The 18,970-nt window shown below is 43.5% G+C and overlaps 2 protein-coding genes across 10 annotated transcripts in view; one reads left to right on the plus strand and one right to left on the minus strand.

The window, feature by feature from the left end:
- Nucleotides 1-9,062, plus strand: part of mctp1a (multiple C2 domains, transmembrane 1a) — a 128,668-nt gene extending 119,606 nt beyond the window's left edge. For all 5 annotated transcript variants that reach the window (XM_006784080.3, XM_006784081.3, XM_006784082.3 and 2 more), the window contains one exon: nucleotides 6,070-9,062. In XM_006784080.3, the coding sequence (XP_006784143.2) occupies nucleotides 6,070-6,141 (72 nt within the window). In that variant the 3' untranslated portion in view covers nucleotides 6,142-9,062. The remainder of the gene's footprint in view (nucleotides 1-6,069) is intronic.
- Nucleotides 9,063-9,526: 464 nt separating this feature from the next.
- The window catches only part of slf1 (SMC5/6 complex localization factor 1), a 33,529-nt gene continuing 24,085 nt past the window's right edge, over nucleotides 9,527-18,970 (minus strand). For all 5 annotated transcript variants that reach the window (XM_006784089.2, XM_006784087.2, XM_006784086.3 and 2 more), the window contains exon 18: nucleotides 9,527-10,474. In XM_006784089.2, the coding sequence (XP_006784152.2) occupies nucleotides 9,978-10,474 (497 nt within the window). In that variant the 3' untranslated portion in view covers nucleotides 9,527-9,977. The remainder of the gene's footprint in view (nucleotides 10,475-18,970) is intronic.

Genomic DNA, 18,970 nt, shown 5'->3' on the forward strand with positions numbered 1-18,970 from the left:
CCGTGATGGTCACGGAAAAATTAGTTTTCTGAGAAGGCACCCTGCTCTGCGGTCATTGGCTAAAAACAGACCGGAACGTTCTGCTCTGCAGTGCGTCCGGTCGCTGCCTCCGGTGGTGGGTTCACCTCATTGCCTGCCCCCGTCTCACTGGGTCAAAGACGTCTGTGGGGATTGAGCCCTTGAGGCTTTCAAATGATGCACAGAGGTGCTGGGGTCTAAATGGAGTGTCCCCTCACGGGCACGTGTCTATGGCACCCAGTAGTACTGGTGCAGGGGCCCACTATGCTTGACATCCTGGATGACTAATGAATACTATTTCTGGGCCTCAGTGTGACCTCACACACATATATAATCACACACACACACACAGACTCTCACACACAGAGTTTTCCCAGCCGTTGTGCATGTTAGGTGGGTTGGGGTATTTCAGTGTACTGTTCCGCATCATTTGAAGGTGCTTCAGTGCTGCCAGAACTGATGAGGTTCTAATGACTTTCTATACAAAGGGCAGCCACACTGGTCCACAGTTCATACGCTGCATATACTGAGGCTATACAATAGAGCAAGGCAGAAGCTGTGGGACATAGCCTTAGTCTTCCCTAATTTTTAATTTTTCTTTATATTGTGCGTAGCATGGGAATGACTTTGCAGTAACATTTGTTTGTCAGCATTTGTACAGTGAATGGAAGGCACTTTACCAAAGGAAGTCTCTCAAAATACTGATACTAGGCCCCTAACAGCTTTGCCAGACACCCTGTAAAAGCTAAATCACCAGCGGAGCCTGGGAGCTGCAGTTTCTTTTTACCACTTCAACAGTTTACTTAAATCATTATCTCTCTCTGTGAGCACCCATGTTTAAAGGCTGGCATGATGTTTAGCACACGTGTGTTTAAAGGAGCAACCATCTCTCTTTGGATTACAGTTTCTTGTGTCTGGTTTGGATCTTTTGCTGGTGATAACGGATGATACCGGGGAATCCTTCATACCCTCTTAAACGAGGCCATGCTCAGGACCTTAATAGCGCCAAGTATTCCCTACCTGGTGTTTGGGAGGTGTCAGCGCACTAGTATGTTTTACGACACCATTAGCCATGCGAGCCAGGGAGTGCGTAAATGGGGGGCAAGGCAATTAGCATGCCAAGTGGCCCTTTATGATCGGTGTAAAGGAGCTGGATCAAATCCCCAATACAAAAATAAGCATGAATTCCAATTTAGCGGCTAATGAACAGCGGGCAGTCGGGTTAATATTTTTAGACAACATTTATGTTGGGGATGAAACCTCATCGGACGTGCAGGGGACAAAGGCAGGATAGTTAAAGGCTGAAACGGTGCCAAATGCCATCACTCACATCTACTAGAGGTCTCTCTCTCCTTCGCTGTGCCCTTCCCACTTTTGCAAGAGGTTTAAACATTTCATTGCAAGAGGGCAATTAGTCACTATTCAGTCTGTGTCTTGTCACAACAGCTAACGGGCAAAAGTTTTCCTTACTTTTTTTTCCTCACTTACTGGTTTACGTCACCTTGGAATGCCTTTTCTCCAACACAACAATAGACACGATTGCTGAATCTTCCAATCTGCAGATGTCTGAACAGCAGTGCTTCCCTGGAAACATTTAATAACCCTTATGCTCGTTTAGGTGTCACACGAGATGAAACCCGGCGAGTTTCGTGCTTTGCGCGAAAAAGGACTGAAAGGGAGAATGACATAGTGTCGTTAAAATATAGCTCGCTCAGGTTTTTTTGAATCAATTTATTTACTCGCCTATTTGCGTTTTTCTTTCCCCCCGCCTTTTTTTTTGTTTTTTTTTTGCTCACTATCAGCCACCTTGGTTTCGCCTTGTCTGTCTGCCCACACTGGCAACATCAAAACACTGTCAAAGGTTCAGTGTGAAAGGGGGTGAGAGAACATGAGAGGCAGTGAGGGAAGAGCAGGTCCTGGGATGCTTTGTGGGTAACACGGTTAAACGAAGCACTATGCATGGTACACGCTCCCCTTCAGCGGAGCACACTTCAAAGCCTGTTTTGCACTTGTACTGTCAACATTTGGGAAAGGAGAGGAGCGAGGGTGGAGCAGCCTTTAAGCAGTGCTGGGTCTTTACCCGCCGCTTCTCTTGTCGATGTTCCCTTTAAGTTCCCCGCTCGTGTACCAAATTGCTCGTGTGCTTGCTGCATTACCTCACTTTTTACTTTCCCCCCAATTTTGGTTCATTTTATTTTACTAACGTCCCACTTTCTCCTCGCCTCCTCTGCGTTTTCCTTTTCTTCTTCCTTTTTTTTTTTTTTTTTTTTTTTTTTTTAACTTTAACTAGCTCTTGCCTCCACTGGTTTTGGCGCCTGTGTGGGTGCTTTTGCGTGTGTGCTATTAGGTGAGGTGAGTGGGGAGCCAAGGGTGTAACATCAGGCGGGCCTGTCACCTGCGAGCTGGAATTGAACCTGTGATGCATGAGCCCCCATTTCTCCCGGCTGGCAGCTCTTCACAGTGAAAACTCTTGTTTTGATTGAAATATTGTTGTTGTTGTTGGTTTTTTTTGGCACTATTTCTTTTTGTTGATCCCCTTCACAACTCTTCATGAGAAACAAAACCTTACTTTCTACTGACAACCAAACTTTTCTTTGTTTGCATTCACTCACAAACAGGAATTGTTTGGACAGGAATGTCAACGCACGGAATTAAATTGCCGTGTATCTTCTTTGCTCCTGTAGGCGTTTGGCCATTCAGTGATCACGCACAATACCTGTCCTACTTTTTGGATTCATACTGACTTGTTTAAAACTAACAGCGAAAGATGTGAATGAGCTACATATGGAGAAACACTTTATTAAAGTTGGATCTTTTTAATTTGCTTTTAGTTATTTGATGATGAGTACAATAGATGTCCGCGCTGACGTGCTGTTATTCCTTTGCTCACGAGTGAATTCAATCATTCAGCAATTCACCCACTTGTTCTTCTACAGATGCACCACTGTCATTGATTGCAGTCAATGTGGGCACTCAGCCAGCACTGTCATGGTCCCCTAACAGAACTACCACTGCATAAACACACACACATACACACACACACACAGGGCCATACAAACCCGTCTCTGTCCCCTGGGTTTTTGTTCTGTTGTCTGCTTTAGTTGGCATGGCTATAAAAGGATCCCCACCCACATATCTGTCATCACCCGAGCATCCACAGATATCCCTCTGTCTCACTGTCTCACCCAGTCTCTTCTTTCCTCTCATTGTTTTCTCTCCTTCTCCCTTTGTTGATTTGTTCTTTTTTTGTTGCCTATTTCTGTCCCTTCTTTATCTTGCTCCTCATCATTCTCCTTTCCTCTACCTGGATTGCCTTTCGGCGTGCAGTCTTACTTCTTTCCTGACTGTGTCCAACAAACAGACTGTATTTGTACAGCTGTATGTTACCTTGTATAAATACAAGTATGTTGTTAGCTTGCCTTGTGGACAGTGTGGAGTATCCAGATCGGAATCAGAGCAGTCTGGCTGCTTAGTGAGGCGTAGAGAGCAACACATGCTGGCCTAACCACTCTGTAAGCACCTTAACGGGACATTGGTGACCAGCACTGTGAGACAGAGGAAGCAAAATAACCCACTGTAGATGTGTGTGTGTGTGTGTGTGTGTGTGTGTGTGTGTGTGTGCGTGTGTGTGCGTGTGTGTGTGTGTTTGTTTGTTTGTTTTTTTATATGATTTGATAATGATAACAAAGTGCCTAGGTTTTCTGTATGTGGGCGTCTGTGCATTCTTTCTCTTTGCTGGTGTTCATTTGTATATGAATGTGTCATACACACATGTGGACATGTGTTTGGGCTTTGCAGGCACAGGACTGGAAGGCTTCATTGAAGCGACAGTGGGAACCAGTAAAAGATGGATGATAAAGGCTTGTTCCCAGTCGGTGCTGAAAGATGCTGCTGTTCCTGTCCACAGTAGACAGAACTACCATGAGACAGAACAGAGAAACCATATTGATGTCGGTTTGTTGTCTTCCTGGAGAATCAGAGAGAGTGTCAGTCAGTCAGCCAGGCAGAGTAGCCTATAGTACATCAACTTAGGAGGGAATCCTCAGACGATTCTGGCTCTTTGGTGCAGTCACTGTTAAGTCTATTTTTTTTTTTCTATTAGTATTCCGATTCAGTGGCTAGTGCTTGTCGCTTCCTTGAGTTTGTCTAGACTAGCAACTGCATTTGTGCGCGCATGCACGGATGTGCACATTTGAAAGCGAGTGTGACAGCCTCTGTTTGTTGATACTCAGCCACTGTGATGCCGTTTGCATCTGACTGTCCATCACTTCCACGTAAGAGCAGTTTCTAGGATCGGCTCACCATCTTTGGAAAGGATTCTGTCAAGAGTGAATCAATTCTTGTTGCTGAGACATACTGTGACACTCCCTGAGTGATGACGCTAAGCATCTTATGAAGTGATGAAGTGAGGCAATACGCAACTAAAATGTCTGTTTAAAGTGGTTTAGCGATGCAGTGCAGATACAAAAATAATGTCCTGGTAATTTATAGGATTAAGGAGTAGTTTAACATTTTAGAAAAGCTTTGTTTTTCCCTTTCTTGCTGTGAAAAAAAGCGACGAGACTGATACCATTCTCATATGTGTCCATTAACTGGCACGGACATATGATTTGCACAGCTCAGTTTGGTATCAAACAATAGGAACAGCTTAGAGCTTGCCAAAGGTAACAAAATGTGCCTGCCAGCACCTCCAAAGCACACAATGAAGACATTATATCTCGTTGACTTCATTTGTACAAAAAAACAAATTTTAAAATGGTAACAACAAGACTCCAGGAGGTCGCTGCTCCTGATCAAGAAATGATCCACAGCAAAACCAGCTGTAAAATCTCATCTGTTCTTTTATGCACTACGTGAATTTTATTAGCTTTGGGCAGAACCGGACTAGCTGTTTCTCTCTTTCTCTCAGCTGAGCTAACCAGATGCTGGCTACAGCTCCTTATTTAGCTGACATATGTGACAGCCGTATCGCTCTTCTCGTGTAACTCTGAGCAGGAAAGCAAATAAATTTATATCCCAAAATATAAAACAGCTTCTTCCAGCTGTGGCCTAATAGGGTCATGATGTATACAAATGTGCATCAGATTGGGGCTTTACTTAAAGTAAAATCGTCCTTTTGCCTTCTTAGTCATGTTATTAGACGATGTCGCTGTTCTGCACTTAACAGCTGACATGGGATAAGCGTAGGGCTGGAAAGCCCATCCAGAAGCAGGAGCCTCATCAGGTGGATGTCATCCGTACTGTCCACTCATTCCTGAGAAGGAGGAAAGCTCTCCATGTCAGATGCCTGGCTGTGACTGATACAGCTTTGATTATAGAGTGAAACATGGAGAAGAGATTGTATTTTGTCCCACGAAAATCTCCAGTGTGCTCATTTATCTCTCAGCCAAGAAAAGGATACAGCAAAGAGTCAAAATTTGGTCAGAGAATTTAGTTTCTTGATATTTTTAATTGGCTCCTTTTGATCAAAATGTAACTTTATCCCTAAATTAGTAGCAAGTCATATAATCCTTCTGATATAAAAGCAGTATGTATCAAGCTGCATATGATGAGGAGTGTATTAATATTGCTAACAGTTGTTAAAACCTTGGTTCTGAACGGGTTATGGTGCATTTTTTCCTTCGTTCTGTCTCGTTCCCATCTTCCTGCCCTTTCACTCCTCGCCATCTTGCTATACCAAAATGACTCTGTTGTCTCTCCAAGCTTTCCCATGAGCCCTTGCCCTGTTCTTTGTTTGTTTGTGTGATCCCTTCCCCTAGGCCACTGTAGCACATCTGTGAAAGTACGTGTGTATTTGTGTGCATCTGCGAGCGAGCACGCAGTCGGAGCTTTGAACAGCGCACACGTATCGTGTCAGTGTGCGCGCGTGTGAGCGTCCGCATCTGTGTGTGTGTGTGCGCTGTAATCAGTGTGTAATCTCTTCCCTGAGGCCACTGTTCCACACAGCTGGACTAGAGCCTCTGGAGGGTTTCTGTGCTATTCAAGCATCCTTTGCTCTTTCCACCTGACCGGGTGGTGTGTGTGCGTGCGTGTTTCTATGTGTTTTAACAGGTGCAGTACCGAGAGCTGAAATTGGATCCCAATCCCAGTCCAAATAAAAGGAAGAAAAACAACCCCGGGTAGATGACTGCGTCCGCCCACCAACTCCTCTCTTCTCCACTTTTCCTCACTCGGTCTATTACTGGACACCGAGGAACAAGAGGACGACTCCTCTGGAGCAGCTCGGCTCAGCTATCCTTTAACAGTTTTGTTTTTATTTCCTGTTTGATTCTCTTCAACTCTTTTTTCCTATTTAATTACTCATGGTGTACAGTCGTTTCCCAAAATGTCCTTTTTTGTATGAAACAAAATGAGTGCGAGAAACCTCTTAAATTATTACCGTAACCATAATGCTTTAGATTTTTTTTAAAGGCAAGTGGAAAGGATGGATGAAATGACCTTTACATCAGCCGTGTGAGCCACTCTCCTTGCTGCTTCTCTCCATCACTCTGACAGCTTCCCACAAGTGTCACACAATAAGTAAAATTAGTTTAACATTTATTCTCGCTGTTCCAAAAAAAAGAAAATGACACTTGGTGTGTTTATCAAGGGAGAAGCCTTATACCGCATTCAACTTTCTTTCTTTCTTTCTTTAAGCTCCTGTTTAAGTTATTGAATGATTTTGTTAATATGTTTATATTTTGTAATTGTTTTTCTACTGAAGTGTGTTTTGTTTTCTCTCCTCTCCCTCTTGGATGTGGCAGTGTTACTTTCACTGGCAGTAATTTGGACTGTCTCCACTTAACTCAGCCAGCCAAGTTGATTAGCAATTACGGTGGTAGCCTCCAGATATCTCCTTTTACACAAACACAAACCTGGATCAACAGGCTGAAGGCTTGTTTGTGCTTTAATAGAATGGCCAGATTAACTTCCTTTTTTTAGGTCTGAGTCTGTAGTAAACAATTAGTGTTACACCTGAAAACTTTACCAGTAGCTGTTGCCTTGTTTGACTCATTTGAACCATGTCAAAATCCTCTGTCATTCAAGGAGTCGCCTCCTCTCTCTGTCAGGCGGCACGGCAGACTGGGCCCGCCGTCGTGGTGTTAATATAGATGTCACCCAGTTTATGCAGAGTCTCGTCAGGCAGCCGGGCCTTGAGGCAGCCGCAGCTCTAATCTTGTTTGAAAGGCTGGTCTCCTTCCCTCTCATCTCCCCCATGTGTTTTCCTCGGTGGCCACACGCGAGCGCGTTCACGGCCACACGCACACATGCTTCTGCGCTTAAGCATCTTGTGTTTCGGAGGCACAAACATCCTTCTCTCGCGTAAACGCGCAGTTCCTCTCAGAGATCTCGAACACGCACGCCTTACTGTACCTGCACGCTGACAGATGAAAAACATTGTATTGGAACAGGAACATTCTCCCCGCTCTCAGTCACACGCGCACCAACAACTGACACACAAACGCAAACATGCTTTCTGTGATGCTGTGCCCCAGGCTGGCCGCCCTCTCCATCTGCCCCACCTCCTGTGCCCAAAGCTCAACTTTGATCAGTCTTTCCAGAGACAGAGGCTTGTATATGTGAACTGTGTATGTAAGAGTGTTTGCGTATACGCATTTATGCAATCAAAGACAAGTTGCTTTTCTTAGTGTCGGTGTGCGTTACAGTTGTATCTCCCCTCCAGCTGTAGACTGACGCCTAGATCCAGTCGCTGTGTGTGTGTGTATGTGTGTGTATGTGTGCGTTGCAGCAGAAGTGCCAGCTGTTACTTGGTGTAGAGTTTGCTTCGATGCTAGATGAGCAGCAAGTCATTGTGTGACAAGGCTCCAAGGGGACTTAGGCCTGAGATGTCAGGGAAGGAGGAGTGTATGTGTGTATGTGTGTGTTTTATGCTATTTCAGATCCTTCTTCCCGTCATGCTTCCCTCCATTTGCTCTCTCTGCGGTTCCCTCATTCGTCAGTGAGCGGGGTTGCGACCCTGTCTTAAGGGATGGTCTCCTGGGCTTCTCGCTGAGCATCTCTTGAAAGATCACAGCACAGGCTACATTTGAGGAGGTCTGCTCTCATCCTATTGATCCCTGCCTCCATCTCTCAGCCTCTACTTCTTTAGCTTTGCTTGCCCCACACCCCCCTTCGTCTGTCTGTGTCTCTGCCTTTATACTCTAAACTCTCTTCCCACCGCAACTAGCTCTCTTCTGCCATTTTGTCACCCTCTCACCTCGTCTGTCTACTCTCTCCGCTCCCTCCTTCCTTGCCCATCCATCTCCATGCTTAAATATCAACAGGCTCAGATCTGTCACTCCAAAGGACCACTGCTTTTCTTTTTCTTTTTTTTTTGTTAAGGGAATCCACTTGAAAGACAATAACAGACTATCCCCTAAGAGCGACGTCGCTAACTGATTACAGCCTCCTCAGCAAACCCACTCTGTGACTCGTGAGGGATGGCTTTGTATAATGCCTAAAGGGATTGCTAGAATACCTGATGTGTATGCGTCTACTACTATATGTAGTCATTTTACAGCAAATTGTGGTGACTATAGTGCAGCATTGCATCCAAAAACTGTCTCTCACTCCTTTTCTCGTCATTATATTTCGTTTGGGCTCTGTTTTAAAGCAAACCAAAGTGTTTTTATTTTGTATGATGTCAAGAAGATGAGTTATAGAAAAGGAATGTATCAGACTGACAGTTTTAAAGCACTTTTATTTGCACCAAGTTGAAATGAGACTATTTATTTTTTAAACCGTACTGTACATAGCTAATTACTTATTAATTTATGGTTGTATTTTATACAGTATGCCTGTCAATGATCTGGTGATGATGCTGTAAAGTAGGTGTATGCCTGCCTCATTTTCTAAGGTCTGTCTTTTTTCCGCCTGCAATGTTGCCTGCCTGTGACATCATCTTTATGTGCCCAGTTCTGACCAATAAGAGTTTCAGACAGCAACGCTGTAGAAGCCAAGACAGGGTTGGGTCAAATGAAAATGTGGTATATATTTCTGATATGAGTAATGGAATGCATCTGATGTATTTTACTCATTTAAAAGAAACTAATGGAATTAAAATATTTTTTATCATCTTGTTTTTCCTGATTTATTGCAACCCCTTTTTCTGTACTGACGAGCTTTGTTTCAAAGATGCTCGTAGAAAGAAATTAATGAAATGTGGACTGTTGCTCTCAGTTTTAGCTTGAAGTCACCTCCTTTGCACCGCTCACTCAACTCACACCAACACACACCAACACATGGGCGTAGGCCCCTCTGCTCGTTTCAGCTTTGCGAAGCTCCTCATTCTTCACTGATGCCTGCATGGCTGAAACCCAGAGCGTACATCACTGAAACCATTTGAGAGCACAACTGCTGGATAACTGTTTTTTGTGTAGCCAACATATAAACACCTCCATCTCCAGAGCACCAAGACTTGCTCTTTACAAAGAAAAAAAGACATATCTATATATTGTTAAGATATCTGATATATTGCTGCCAGAATTGTTATATGAAGTAATGAAATAATCAAAGAATATATTTCACTTTTATTTATAAACATGCAAAAAAAATAAGAAAAAAGAAAACATGAGGTAGCAACACTCGACACTGAAATGAAACATTAGTGGTGTCATACAAAAACATGCATCTTGAAATATTAAAAATAAATAACATTTAAATTCAAGAAATATTTGCAAAACACAGAACTTGTAAAACTCCCGAAAATATACAATATAAACAGACCAAGCCAATGAACATTAGGTATTAGTGGGTATAAAATTGTAGCACTTAAGAAATGAACAGCTTTGAACTTGCATGCTTGCTTTAGAGGCAGATATCCACAGGAAGACTTTTTTTTGCCCTGTGGACCTATTTTAAGGCCCTGGCAAATTTTAGGACCATGTAATAAAAAGTTACATTTTTGTTCACTTTCACTCACAGGTTATGCATTTAAGTCAGCTTCAGTGTGGTGTAAAGTAATCCTTTAACCTTACAGATTACAGATCACCTACTAGTGCTTCTCCTCGCAACCTAAGATCCTCTAATATCTTCATCAGGAACTGTGTGTTCTCTCCTTTGCACTCTATTACACCCTGAGACACCTGTCCCTGGTACTTCCCTTGGCTGAGCTCCCACAATGTCTCGACATCTTCTACCAGCCTCACTGCCCGCTGGTCTGCCCAGCCCTGAGTGACTTTTTGGAAGGAGTGCCTCTCCAGTGCCCTGACCAGCCGGTAGCCCAGGCTGTGGTGCTTGTCGCTGGTTGGTGTGTGGTGAGGAATGGCCGTTTCCCTGAGGTAGGAGAAAATGAGTAGGGACAGCAGAGATGATCCAGCCTCCAAGAGGGGAAGGTTAACTTCAGTTGCTTTATTTCTCAAACACTTTGTGTCTCCAAGCTGTGCACTATGGAGGAGCTCTTCCCTCTGACTTGGCTCAGAGACTAGATCCAGCGGGACCCGACCGTGGCCATCCGTCTGGCGTAAAAGAACAGATCCTAAGATGGGACAGAGATGTACAGGATCAGATCACACAAACTTTTTTATTTTTAAAACACAAATTAAAACTACTTGTTCTGATACGACAAAACATTACTCCATAGTCTTCAAAGCGACAATGACAACAGTCAGGGAGGCACTACTGTCACAAGTCTCCATATGTGAAAGTGCTTTTGTAAAAATTAAGGCAGAACATTAGAAACACAGAGGTTAACATGTACTTGAAGCTATGGTGCAGTAGAAAAAAATCTGATTTTAAATATTTTTTAGTGGCAGTTTGGTCTGAGACTTTAGTGTTAATGAGTGTAATGTAAACAGAAGCATCAGTGACAACAGTAGCACAGATAAAACTGACATGCAGCCAAAGCTACCTTCGACTGCAGCGTCATTATCAAATAAGGCGGAAGAGACAACACGGGTCAATGGCAGGACACCGCAACCGATCTAAATTGTGAATTTCTGTGTGTGCGCACTAACAGTACACAGATACAGTCACGGAGAGTCTCCCCTCCCCAAACAAAAAACAGTGTGTGAAGCAGAGAGTTTAAATGAACAGCTGTTGTCCCAGTGGCACTCACTGCCAGCTGAGGCTTTTAGCTCACTTCAGCAGTAACATCAGCTGACACCTTGTCTCAACTCTCTGACTGGCGGGTCACTTTGTGTTTGTGTAAGGGTTAGTGACCTGATGAAGGGTCTGCTTTTCCTTCCTTTTATGTGCTCCTGTGAGTGAGCTCATCAGAGAACAGGGTGCTACTGGGGGGGATGACTAACTAGTGACTGTGACATCAGCAAATTGATCTGTTAAGCTTGTGATACAAAAAATAAAAAAAAGTGGCTTGTAACAATAACGTCACTCAAGTTACGCATTAATCCATAACATCTGTTATTGTGCTGCAAACACTCCATCTAGGCTCGTAGCTTCCGGGAATTTCTATACATTCAAAAACACCTCCAATAACCCTGACATGGCCCTTTCAGACATGCTTCACTACATTCAAACTGAAGATGACAGTTTCTGCTTGAATGTAACACTTTTTCCGTCTCCTTTTAGAAAGCCAGCAAAGTTATAATGGTGACATTCACCCCCCCCCCTCCACCTTCCTCTACGCTCTACTCTTCTGCTTCTCTGTTCAGGCTGAAAGCCATTTTCCAGTGTCAGACAGGCCCCTGTGCATTTAGCCTACGTGGAGCGGGTCGAGTCAAGTGTGAGCCCTTTGTTTGCTTTCACACAGACCCATTTCTGTGGCAAACTGCTTTTGATGGCACTTGACTGTTCAACCTCGGCAATGCTGGTGCCACTTGTGAGCAAGTTTACGGCTCTGTGGAGGCTCGGAATGACACACAGACAGCTGAAAGACTGCTCGATACCACTGCTGGCAGTTGTTTCTGTTTGACAGACACTGTGGGGCTGCAGGAAGCATGATGTTTTAAAGGAGGGACGATCATGTGCGTGTGTTGCATTGTGACATAAACCGCACTTACTAAGCCTCCCAGATTCCATTTTTATAAAAAGCCATCCTTTTTTTTTTCCTCCTCTAAGCGACACTTAAAAAAAAAAAGTTTAAAAATGAAACATTATGAAATTTGAAATTGCTCTTCATACCTCTGTCTGCTACACTGTTTGTAGCAGTTATGAGATAATCGATGAGAGCTCACGTAGCCGTTAGTGGGGAAGGTCAACGCTCATCTACCTTTTAGTGCTTCAAGTCTGAGTGGCAAAAACTCAATCTGCATAAATTGTGGCATTAATCTACATAAACTTTTACATAAGCGAGCAAATTTCGAATGCTGGGGTCAGGCGTCGGGGGCAGCAGTCAAGGACGTAAGAGCGCAGATTTGATCAAAGTGGCCACAGGAGAAAGGTGGAGGGTGGGGGGAGGCGAGCGGGGAGAAGAGGCAGAGCGGTGTATGTGAAACAGAGTGAGATTGTTCACAGCAGGTCATAATCACCAGGTTTCTATAACAAGCTGTCTTCGCCATTACACTCATCCACTGTAATGTGTGAAGTCAACCCTGGCCTGACACATTGTAGAAAGTTTCAGGTCGACGTTCAAGTGTTAGCTGAAGAAGGGGTGGGGATCTTTTGTCTTTTCTGTCTTTTCTATATTATCTCTTAAAAAATAAAATAAAATAAAATGAAAAATAGGGGACGGCTTTCTAAGTAGTACTTTTTTCCTTTTTCACAATATACCCTGTTGTGTGTTCCTTTGAGAAACTCAGTGCTTAATAGAGCTCCACAAGTGGGCTGTAAGTTTGTGCCATGAACCCAAGCACATTGTAGAGTGTTTTCAACTTAAAATAAGTAAAGAGGAAATACAAGGTTCAATTCAATCACTCCTACTTAATTCTTCTCTTTTCATCAAATATGAAAGCAGCAGTCCTCTTTAGCTGCAATGCAATGACCTTTAAGCTGCTATTGAGCAAAGAAAACATAAAAACGAACAAGAGAGGGCAAAATCATATTAGAAATAGTGCAAGAAATGCACACTGGATGAAAATGGACATGTGGGGACAATAACCATACAAAGCATCACTTGCATTATAAGACAATACATTTGTAATTTACAATCAGACAAAAGAAATCTTGCACTAGAATTAAAAAAAAACAAAACAAAAAGTGATAATGTGTGTGCTTTTTTCCCCAGTGTTCTCCACCATCATCACATTAAACCCCACTGACAGACAGGCTTCAACCAAAGTGATGACACTGGTGATGGGGAGGAAGAGGCCACCGTAGCACAGGCTTGGGCTCGGCTTGCCAGAAAGCCCGCGAGGCTGACTGTTTGAAGGCTGCATGTTTGTTTGTAGAACACACAACCGACTGTGTGACAGTGTCTGCAGTTTGTCACATTTGCATGATAACCTGCCTTATTTCCATTAAGCGTCAGCTCATGTCTTTCACCTTTTCATATCTGTTTTTACTCGTTCCATCGACTGAACAGAAGAATCAGTCGCTCCTTATTATCCATCATAGGACATAAGACACCCTCTAATGTTCCACCACACAACTCTACTGCACTCGATACAGATGTCAATGGTCATATCCAATGCTAAATTACATATTTCAACATAACAGAAGACACGGAAATAGCATCACGTGCTGCTTATAATGTAATACATGTATACAACACAGTGTTATGAGACTACCGCCTGAGGAATGGTTTTGGTGCAGGGACTGTGACTGAAGTGAATCCAGGTATTGGCGCTGGGTGTCAGATATGCTGCATTGGAGATAAATACTGCACCTGGGGGATTACATGAGAGCATAGGGTAATTACACCAACCTCTGTGTGTGTGATTGTGTGTGTGTGTGTGTTTGATGCAAAAATACCCCACTATAACCTAAGCTCTGAAGCTACTAGCGGAGGGAGGAAATTCACATGCTGAGTGAAAGCCACTGCCTGATGCACCAGCCAGATGCAGTCTGGCTGTTTCACACCACACAGGCATTTACATACAGAGCGCAAAGCCCTTTGGCCTTTAGAGGGCAGGCGAAGACAAGAAATATAAAAGCAAGAGTGGAGGAAGGGAAAATCGGCGCTAAAAGAGGGAGGGAGGGAGGATAGGAGGGAAGGAAAGAAAGATGCCGTGCTCCCTCCCCCTATGTCTCTCCCTCTCTCTGTCTCTGGTCTGAGGCTGGGGCTAAGGCAGACAAGCTGGGAAGCAGGCAGCTCCACAGCATGGTAAACATCCTCTCGCTCTCTCTCTCCCTCCCCCCACCCCCCTCTTGCTGCCTGAAAAAGAGAGGCAGGGTGAGTGTGTGAACTGCAGCCAGGGGCACGGCATCACTTATCCACAGGGAGCTGCTAGCTAGCAACTAGAAACCACAGCGAAAACAACAAGGCCAACCAAGTGACGCACCAAAGCAGCCAGTGGAGAGGCATCAGATGTGGAACAACCAGACAGACGAGTATGCTAAAATCCCCGTCTGTAACAGCAGTGTCTGAACACTCAGTGATATTTCGTTTACCGATATTAATGGAGGAGTAACTGCACTAGTTTGGATATATTATTGTTACCTTGTTAATTCACATTAAAATATTGCTGGCATTGTAAACAGTTGCTATGAACATAAATCTGTGTTTTTCAGTCACGGGCGAGCATCCTTTCAATATATTCCTGTGCTCTTCACTCAAACATAGTCAGCTGTAGTTCTTTGTGAACATCCCACACAGGTAGTCTTCCAGGGGTCCAGACAAAGGCACAAATAAGGTAGGATAAAAGGTATAGACAGCAGCTACAAGCTTTGTGTAATCCAACACCACTACAGTCACTTCTAGTTATAATGGGCATCAAATATGCTTTGACTTACTGGATGCTGGCCTTTAGCACCTTAACTCTTTCCCACCTACTAGGTATCTTTTCTGAACTGAGCAGTTTCTGTCACATTTCAAGCCTGCTTCCAGAATAATAATAATAATAACAACGACTGGGTGTACATCAGAGGTTATTAAGGATGACCTTTGCCTATGCCGCTTACTGCCCTTGCTATTCTTCAAAAAACCTGGAACCTGTTCAAATGGTCATCAAACCACATTTTTATTGCGATATACTCATAAAACTCATCATCATCATTATGGGTGCTGGGGAGACTGTCAGACTGGAGCTCTAAATGAATCCTTAACTGGTCCTGAATCTCCAGTAAATGATCACAACTATTACAATTATAATTTGGTATAATTAAGCGTAAAGGTACCAACAAAATAGATTATAAAAGCACACACAAAACATATTTACATGTAAAGTACCAACTAGTACAATAACTGAATCTATCTATTAATCTAATTAATTGTGTCTTATTTCCCAGTCAGTAAATCCCCCAAAAAGTTACATTTGATGACATCACTTAGACAAATCAACTCTTCATTTCTGTTTTTGTTTTCTGGGACAGGCTGGAATAAGACACGAGCAAAGACGAATCACTTTCACTTCCACCTCATATACAGTCCTCATATACAGTCCTAAAACAAGGACTTTTCAGTTTTTTTATTGTGTGGGAAAAGTTTGATTTGAGAAACTTCAAAACACTTTACATCCCAATTGTTTAAAGAATGAATAATGACTTCCACTACATACAATATTTTCTCTTCTCCAAAAACAGCTTCAGAGGTGAGCTAGAGGTGTCCTTAACTACTTTAATTACAACACTCCATTCACACTGCTGTATTCAGCTCGTCATTGAAAGAACGGTTTAAGCAAACACACTAAACTGCTGTTGAATGCATGAGCTTTCGCTGCAACCCATTCCTCCCAAGTTCAAACATCAGCCATTGTTGCCTTCTTGTTAATGTATTTCAAATGTTAAAAAAAAGTCTCTTGCCTGTACTTTTTATTACCATAATTTTTAATATACCATTGAATTCCTCGCAGAGAAGTCACTCAACGTTTTAATTTAAGCTTCAGAAGAAAAAAAAAAACGTTCTAATATTTTCATTCTTGTGGACCGTGTGATGATTTAAGTTCACGGTTGGAACACAGGGACAGACAGCAATCTTTATGGCCAATAATAAATAAATAAAGATCTCCTAGTCCTGTGACCATGCTGTTTTCTTTACCCCCCTTTTCAGTCAACCTGGAAACAAAAGAAATGAACTAAACCTTGAATCTCAGCCTTGTTTGCGGTTGAGAAAAGCATGCTTTCAACACCTACAAATTCATCGTCCATCCCTTCATGTAGTCCTTTTAAATAAACCCTGAACCTTGTAGGTGAAAGAGGACAGCAAAGTAAATAAAAAACAGAAAGTTTAATATTCCTTGACCTCTGCCCTCTCTTTTTACAGAAGGTAGCTCTCAGTGGCCTTCATGCTCACTGAATACTGCAGCTGTTTAAAAGGGAAACAGAAAGGGCAAAACGTGCCTTTGTATATTATAAGTGGTGCTGGGCATAAATAGCAGGCAAGAAGCACTTGCTAGCAAATCTCAAAATCACCACATTAATTTTTGGAACATCTTTGGCCCTCATCTACATAAAAACATACAGATTTTCTCTGAAAAGGGGTCACACCTTTATCTTGGAGAACAGCGAGGAGTAATCAGGAACACCACTGGAAAGAGGCCCCAGATTTAATCCACGGCAACTGGCCCCCCTAAAAAACAAACAAAAAACCCCCACCCCAAAAACCCCACAGAAATACAGGTATGTGGTGAGTCTGCGTATATTTCAGGGGTAATAAGAGACAGGCAGGAAGAGAGAAAGAAGACTCTAGTCAGAATTCCCAGCGAGAAAAGTCCTTGAACTACTGCCTGGAGAAACCTGCAGTTGAAACATCCAACACTCCGGAGTGAAGCCGAGGGCTCCAAACACAGCTTCACCTCTAATAGTACAAGAGCTCAGCTCCTCACCGTTGCCAGTTCAGGACCCACGGGGAAATAAGTGCTGAGCAGAATGAACTTTATTTATTTCTTTACCATGCTGACAGTGAAAAGGCCCAAGTGTGTCTAAACAACTACCTGTGTGTAGTGTGTGTGTGTGTGCGTGCAGATCTATGACAGAGAAAGACAGAGACGAACCACGTTGACTACAGCTGTCCAAGGGGACCGTGTGTTTCTTGTGCCACTGAGCAAATGACATCTTTCTGCTCCACAAACACTAGTTTGCGTTAATATCTGCCGGGATCACAGAATCTAGCGTACATGTTTGTGCGTGCGTGCATCCAAGACATGCACAAATGCACAAAAACTGAAAGAGGAATTGAAGAAGTAGTCATGCAGCAACTTCTCTGGGGTCTCTGAACCCAACTTAAGGCAAATAATTGAAGTAGAAACATCTTAAAACACTTAAACCTGAACAGTTATTTCCAACTTCTATATTCTTTCCTCTTCAAGCATCTTTAATCTCTTCGTGAGAATCCCTTCGTGTTTACAAGTTGAGGTGGACTAGCCGCGCTTACTAACGTGGTGGGGAGTACTTAGAGGACGGCATCAGTGATTACGGTCACGGGGCTGTGTGGTGACAGCTTAAAAGCTCTTTTCTTTATTTTTCTCCACCCTCTTTGCTGACTGACACGCCTCCTCGATGCGCGTGCCAGGTCTGAACTGCACAACTAAAGGCTCCGGGTCATTTTCCATTCCAATCAGGAGTACCGGCTGCCATGGCCACCCTGCAAAACGTATAACATTTCTACCAGCTGAAAAAGGAAGGGACACGAGGAGCAACAGCAAACATACACTCATTAAAGCATTTGAGACTCATGAAAACGATTTTGCGTATGTAGACACATACATGAAAATATATAGCCAAGGACACTTCAATACTGTGTTAAAAACAAGCCAAACACACGCAAGCAGGGTCATGTGGGGCGGCCTTGGGCAACGGGAGGAGGAGGGGGAGAAAGCAGTGTCAGCCTTGCCCTCAGCCATGGCATCCTTTCATTGCCAGCCCCATAAGCCTGGAGGGACTGAGGTAGAGTGGGTAGGGGGTGGGATCTAGCCCTTCCTCCCCCATACAATTCATCCTTTAAACACACACACACACACACACACACACACACACACACACACACACACACACACACACACACACACACACACACACACACACACACACACACACACACACACACACACACACACACACACACACACACACACACACACACACAGGCCTCCAAGCAGACAGGCTTACAAAGGGGTGAGATCACTCCCAAGTAAAGGCTTTGTTGGTGTGCCAGTGTCAGTATTGCCCTCTCTGGCCTACCAAAACCTTGGCAGCTAGGTTCAGCTTGTCTGCTGGAAACAACTAGGACAACAGGGTGAATGGCTCGATAAAAAAAAAAAAAAAAAAACAGTTTCGGGAAATGCAGCATGCGCTCAGAAGAATAAAACCCACAGGAATATAATAAATAGAGATGCATCTGGCCCACTAGCCTGTTTCACTATCATGGGACGGTGAAACAAGTGTACCTGGCCAAAATTTTAAAAGCAGTCTGATGTATGGGTGTTAGAAATGCAGCCACAAGCACAAAAGTCCTGCTTGAGTTTAGAGTGAAAAATTGGAATGAAGAACAATATAAAGATGGTTATGGTAACTAAGCAGGATGCAGGCCCCAAAGCCAAAACTTTCCACGTTTAACAGCCTGGACGTAAGAATCTAAAAAAGAAGAGCAAGAGAAAAAAAAGAAAAAGAAAAAGAAAAAAAGCCTAGGCCTACTGATGGTGTCCATGGCAACAAGATGGAGATCATGGAAAAGAGACCCTGAAAGACAGTACAGCCTGAAGTCAAGAGGACCACCTCCTCACCAACTCCCCGCTGTAGCCTTTAGACAACCCGCCATCAAGGTGTGAGGAAATAGCAAACAGTCGGGAGGGACTGAGTGCGGAAAGAAGTATAATGTAGGAGCCTCCAGGTGTTTCAAATTGAGAGAATTTTCATTCCTGTTGGTTTGTTTGGTCCCTGCAAAAAGACCTGGCCTAGACAGTGAAGCCAGACGTCTGCTACACACACACGCACGCACAGACACACACGCGCACGCACAGACACCCGCTTTCAATTTTAT

Source organism: Neolamprologus brichardi, chromosome 12 (assembly GCF_056152115.1).
Source record: "Neolamprologus brichardi isolate AB-2024 chromosome 12, ASM5615211v1, whole genome shotgun sequence".
NCBI lineage: Eukaryota > Metazoa > Chordata > Actinopteri > Cichliformes > Cichlidae > Neolamprologus > Neolamprologus brichardi.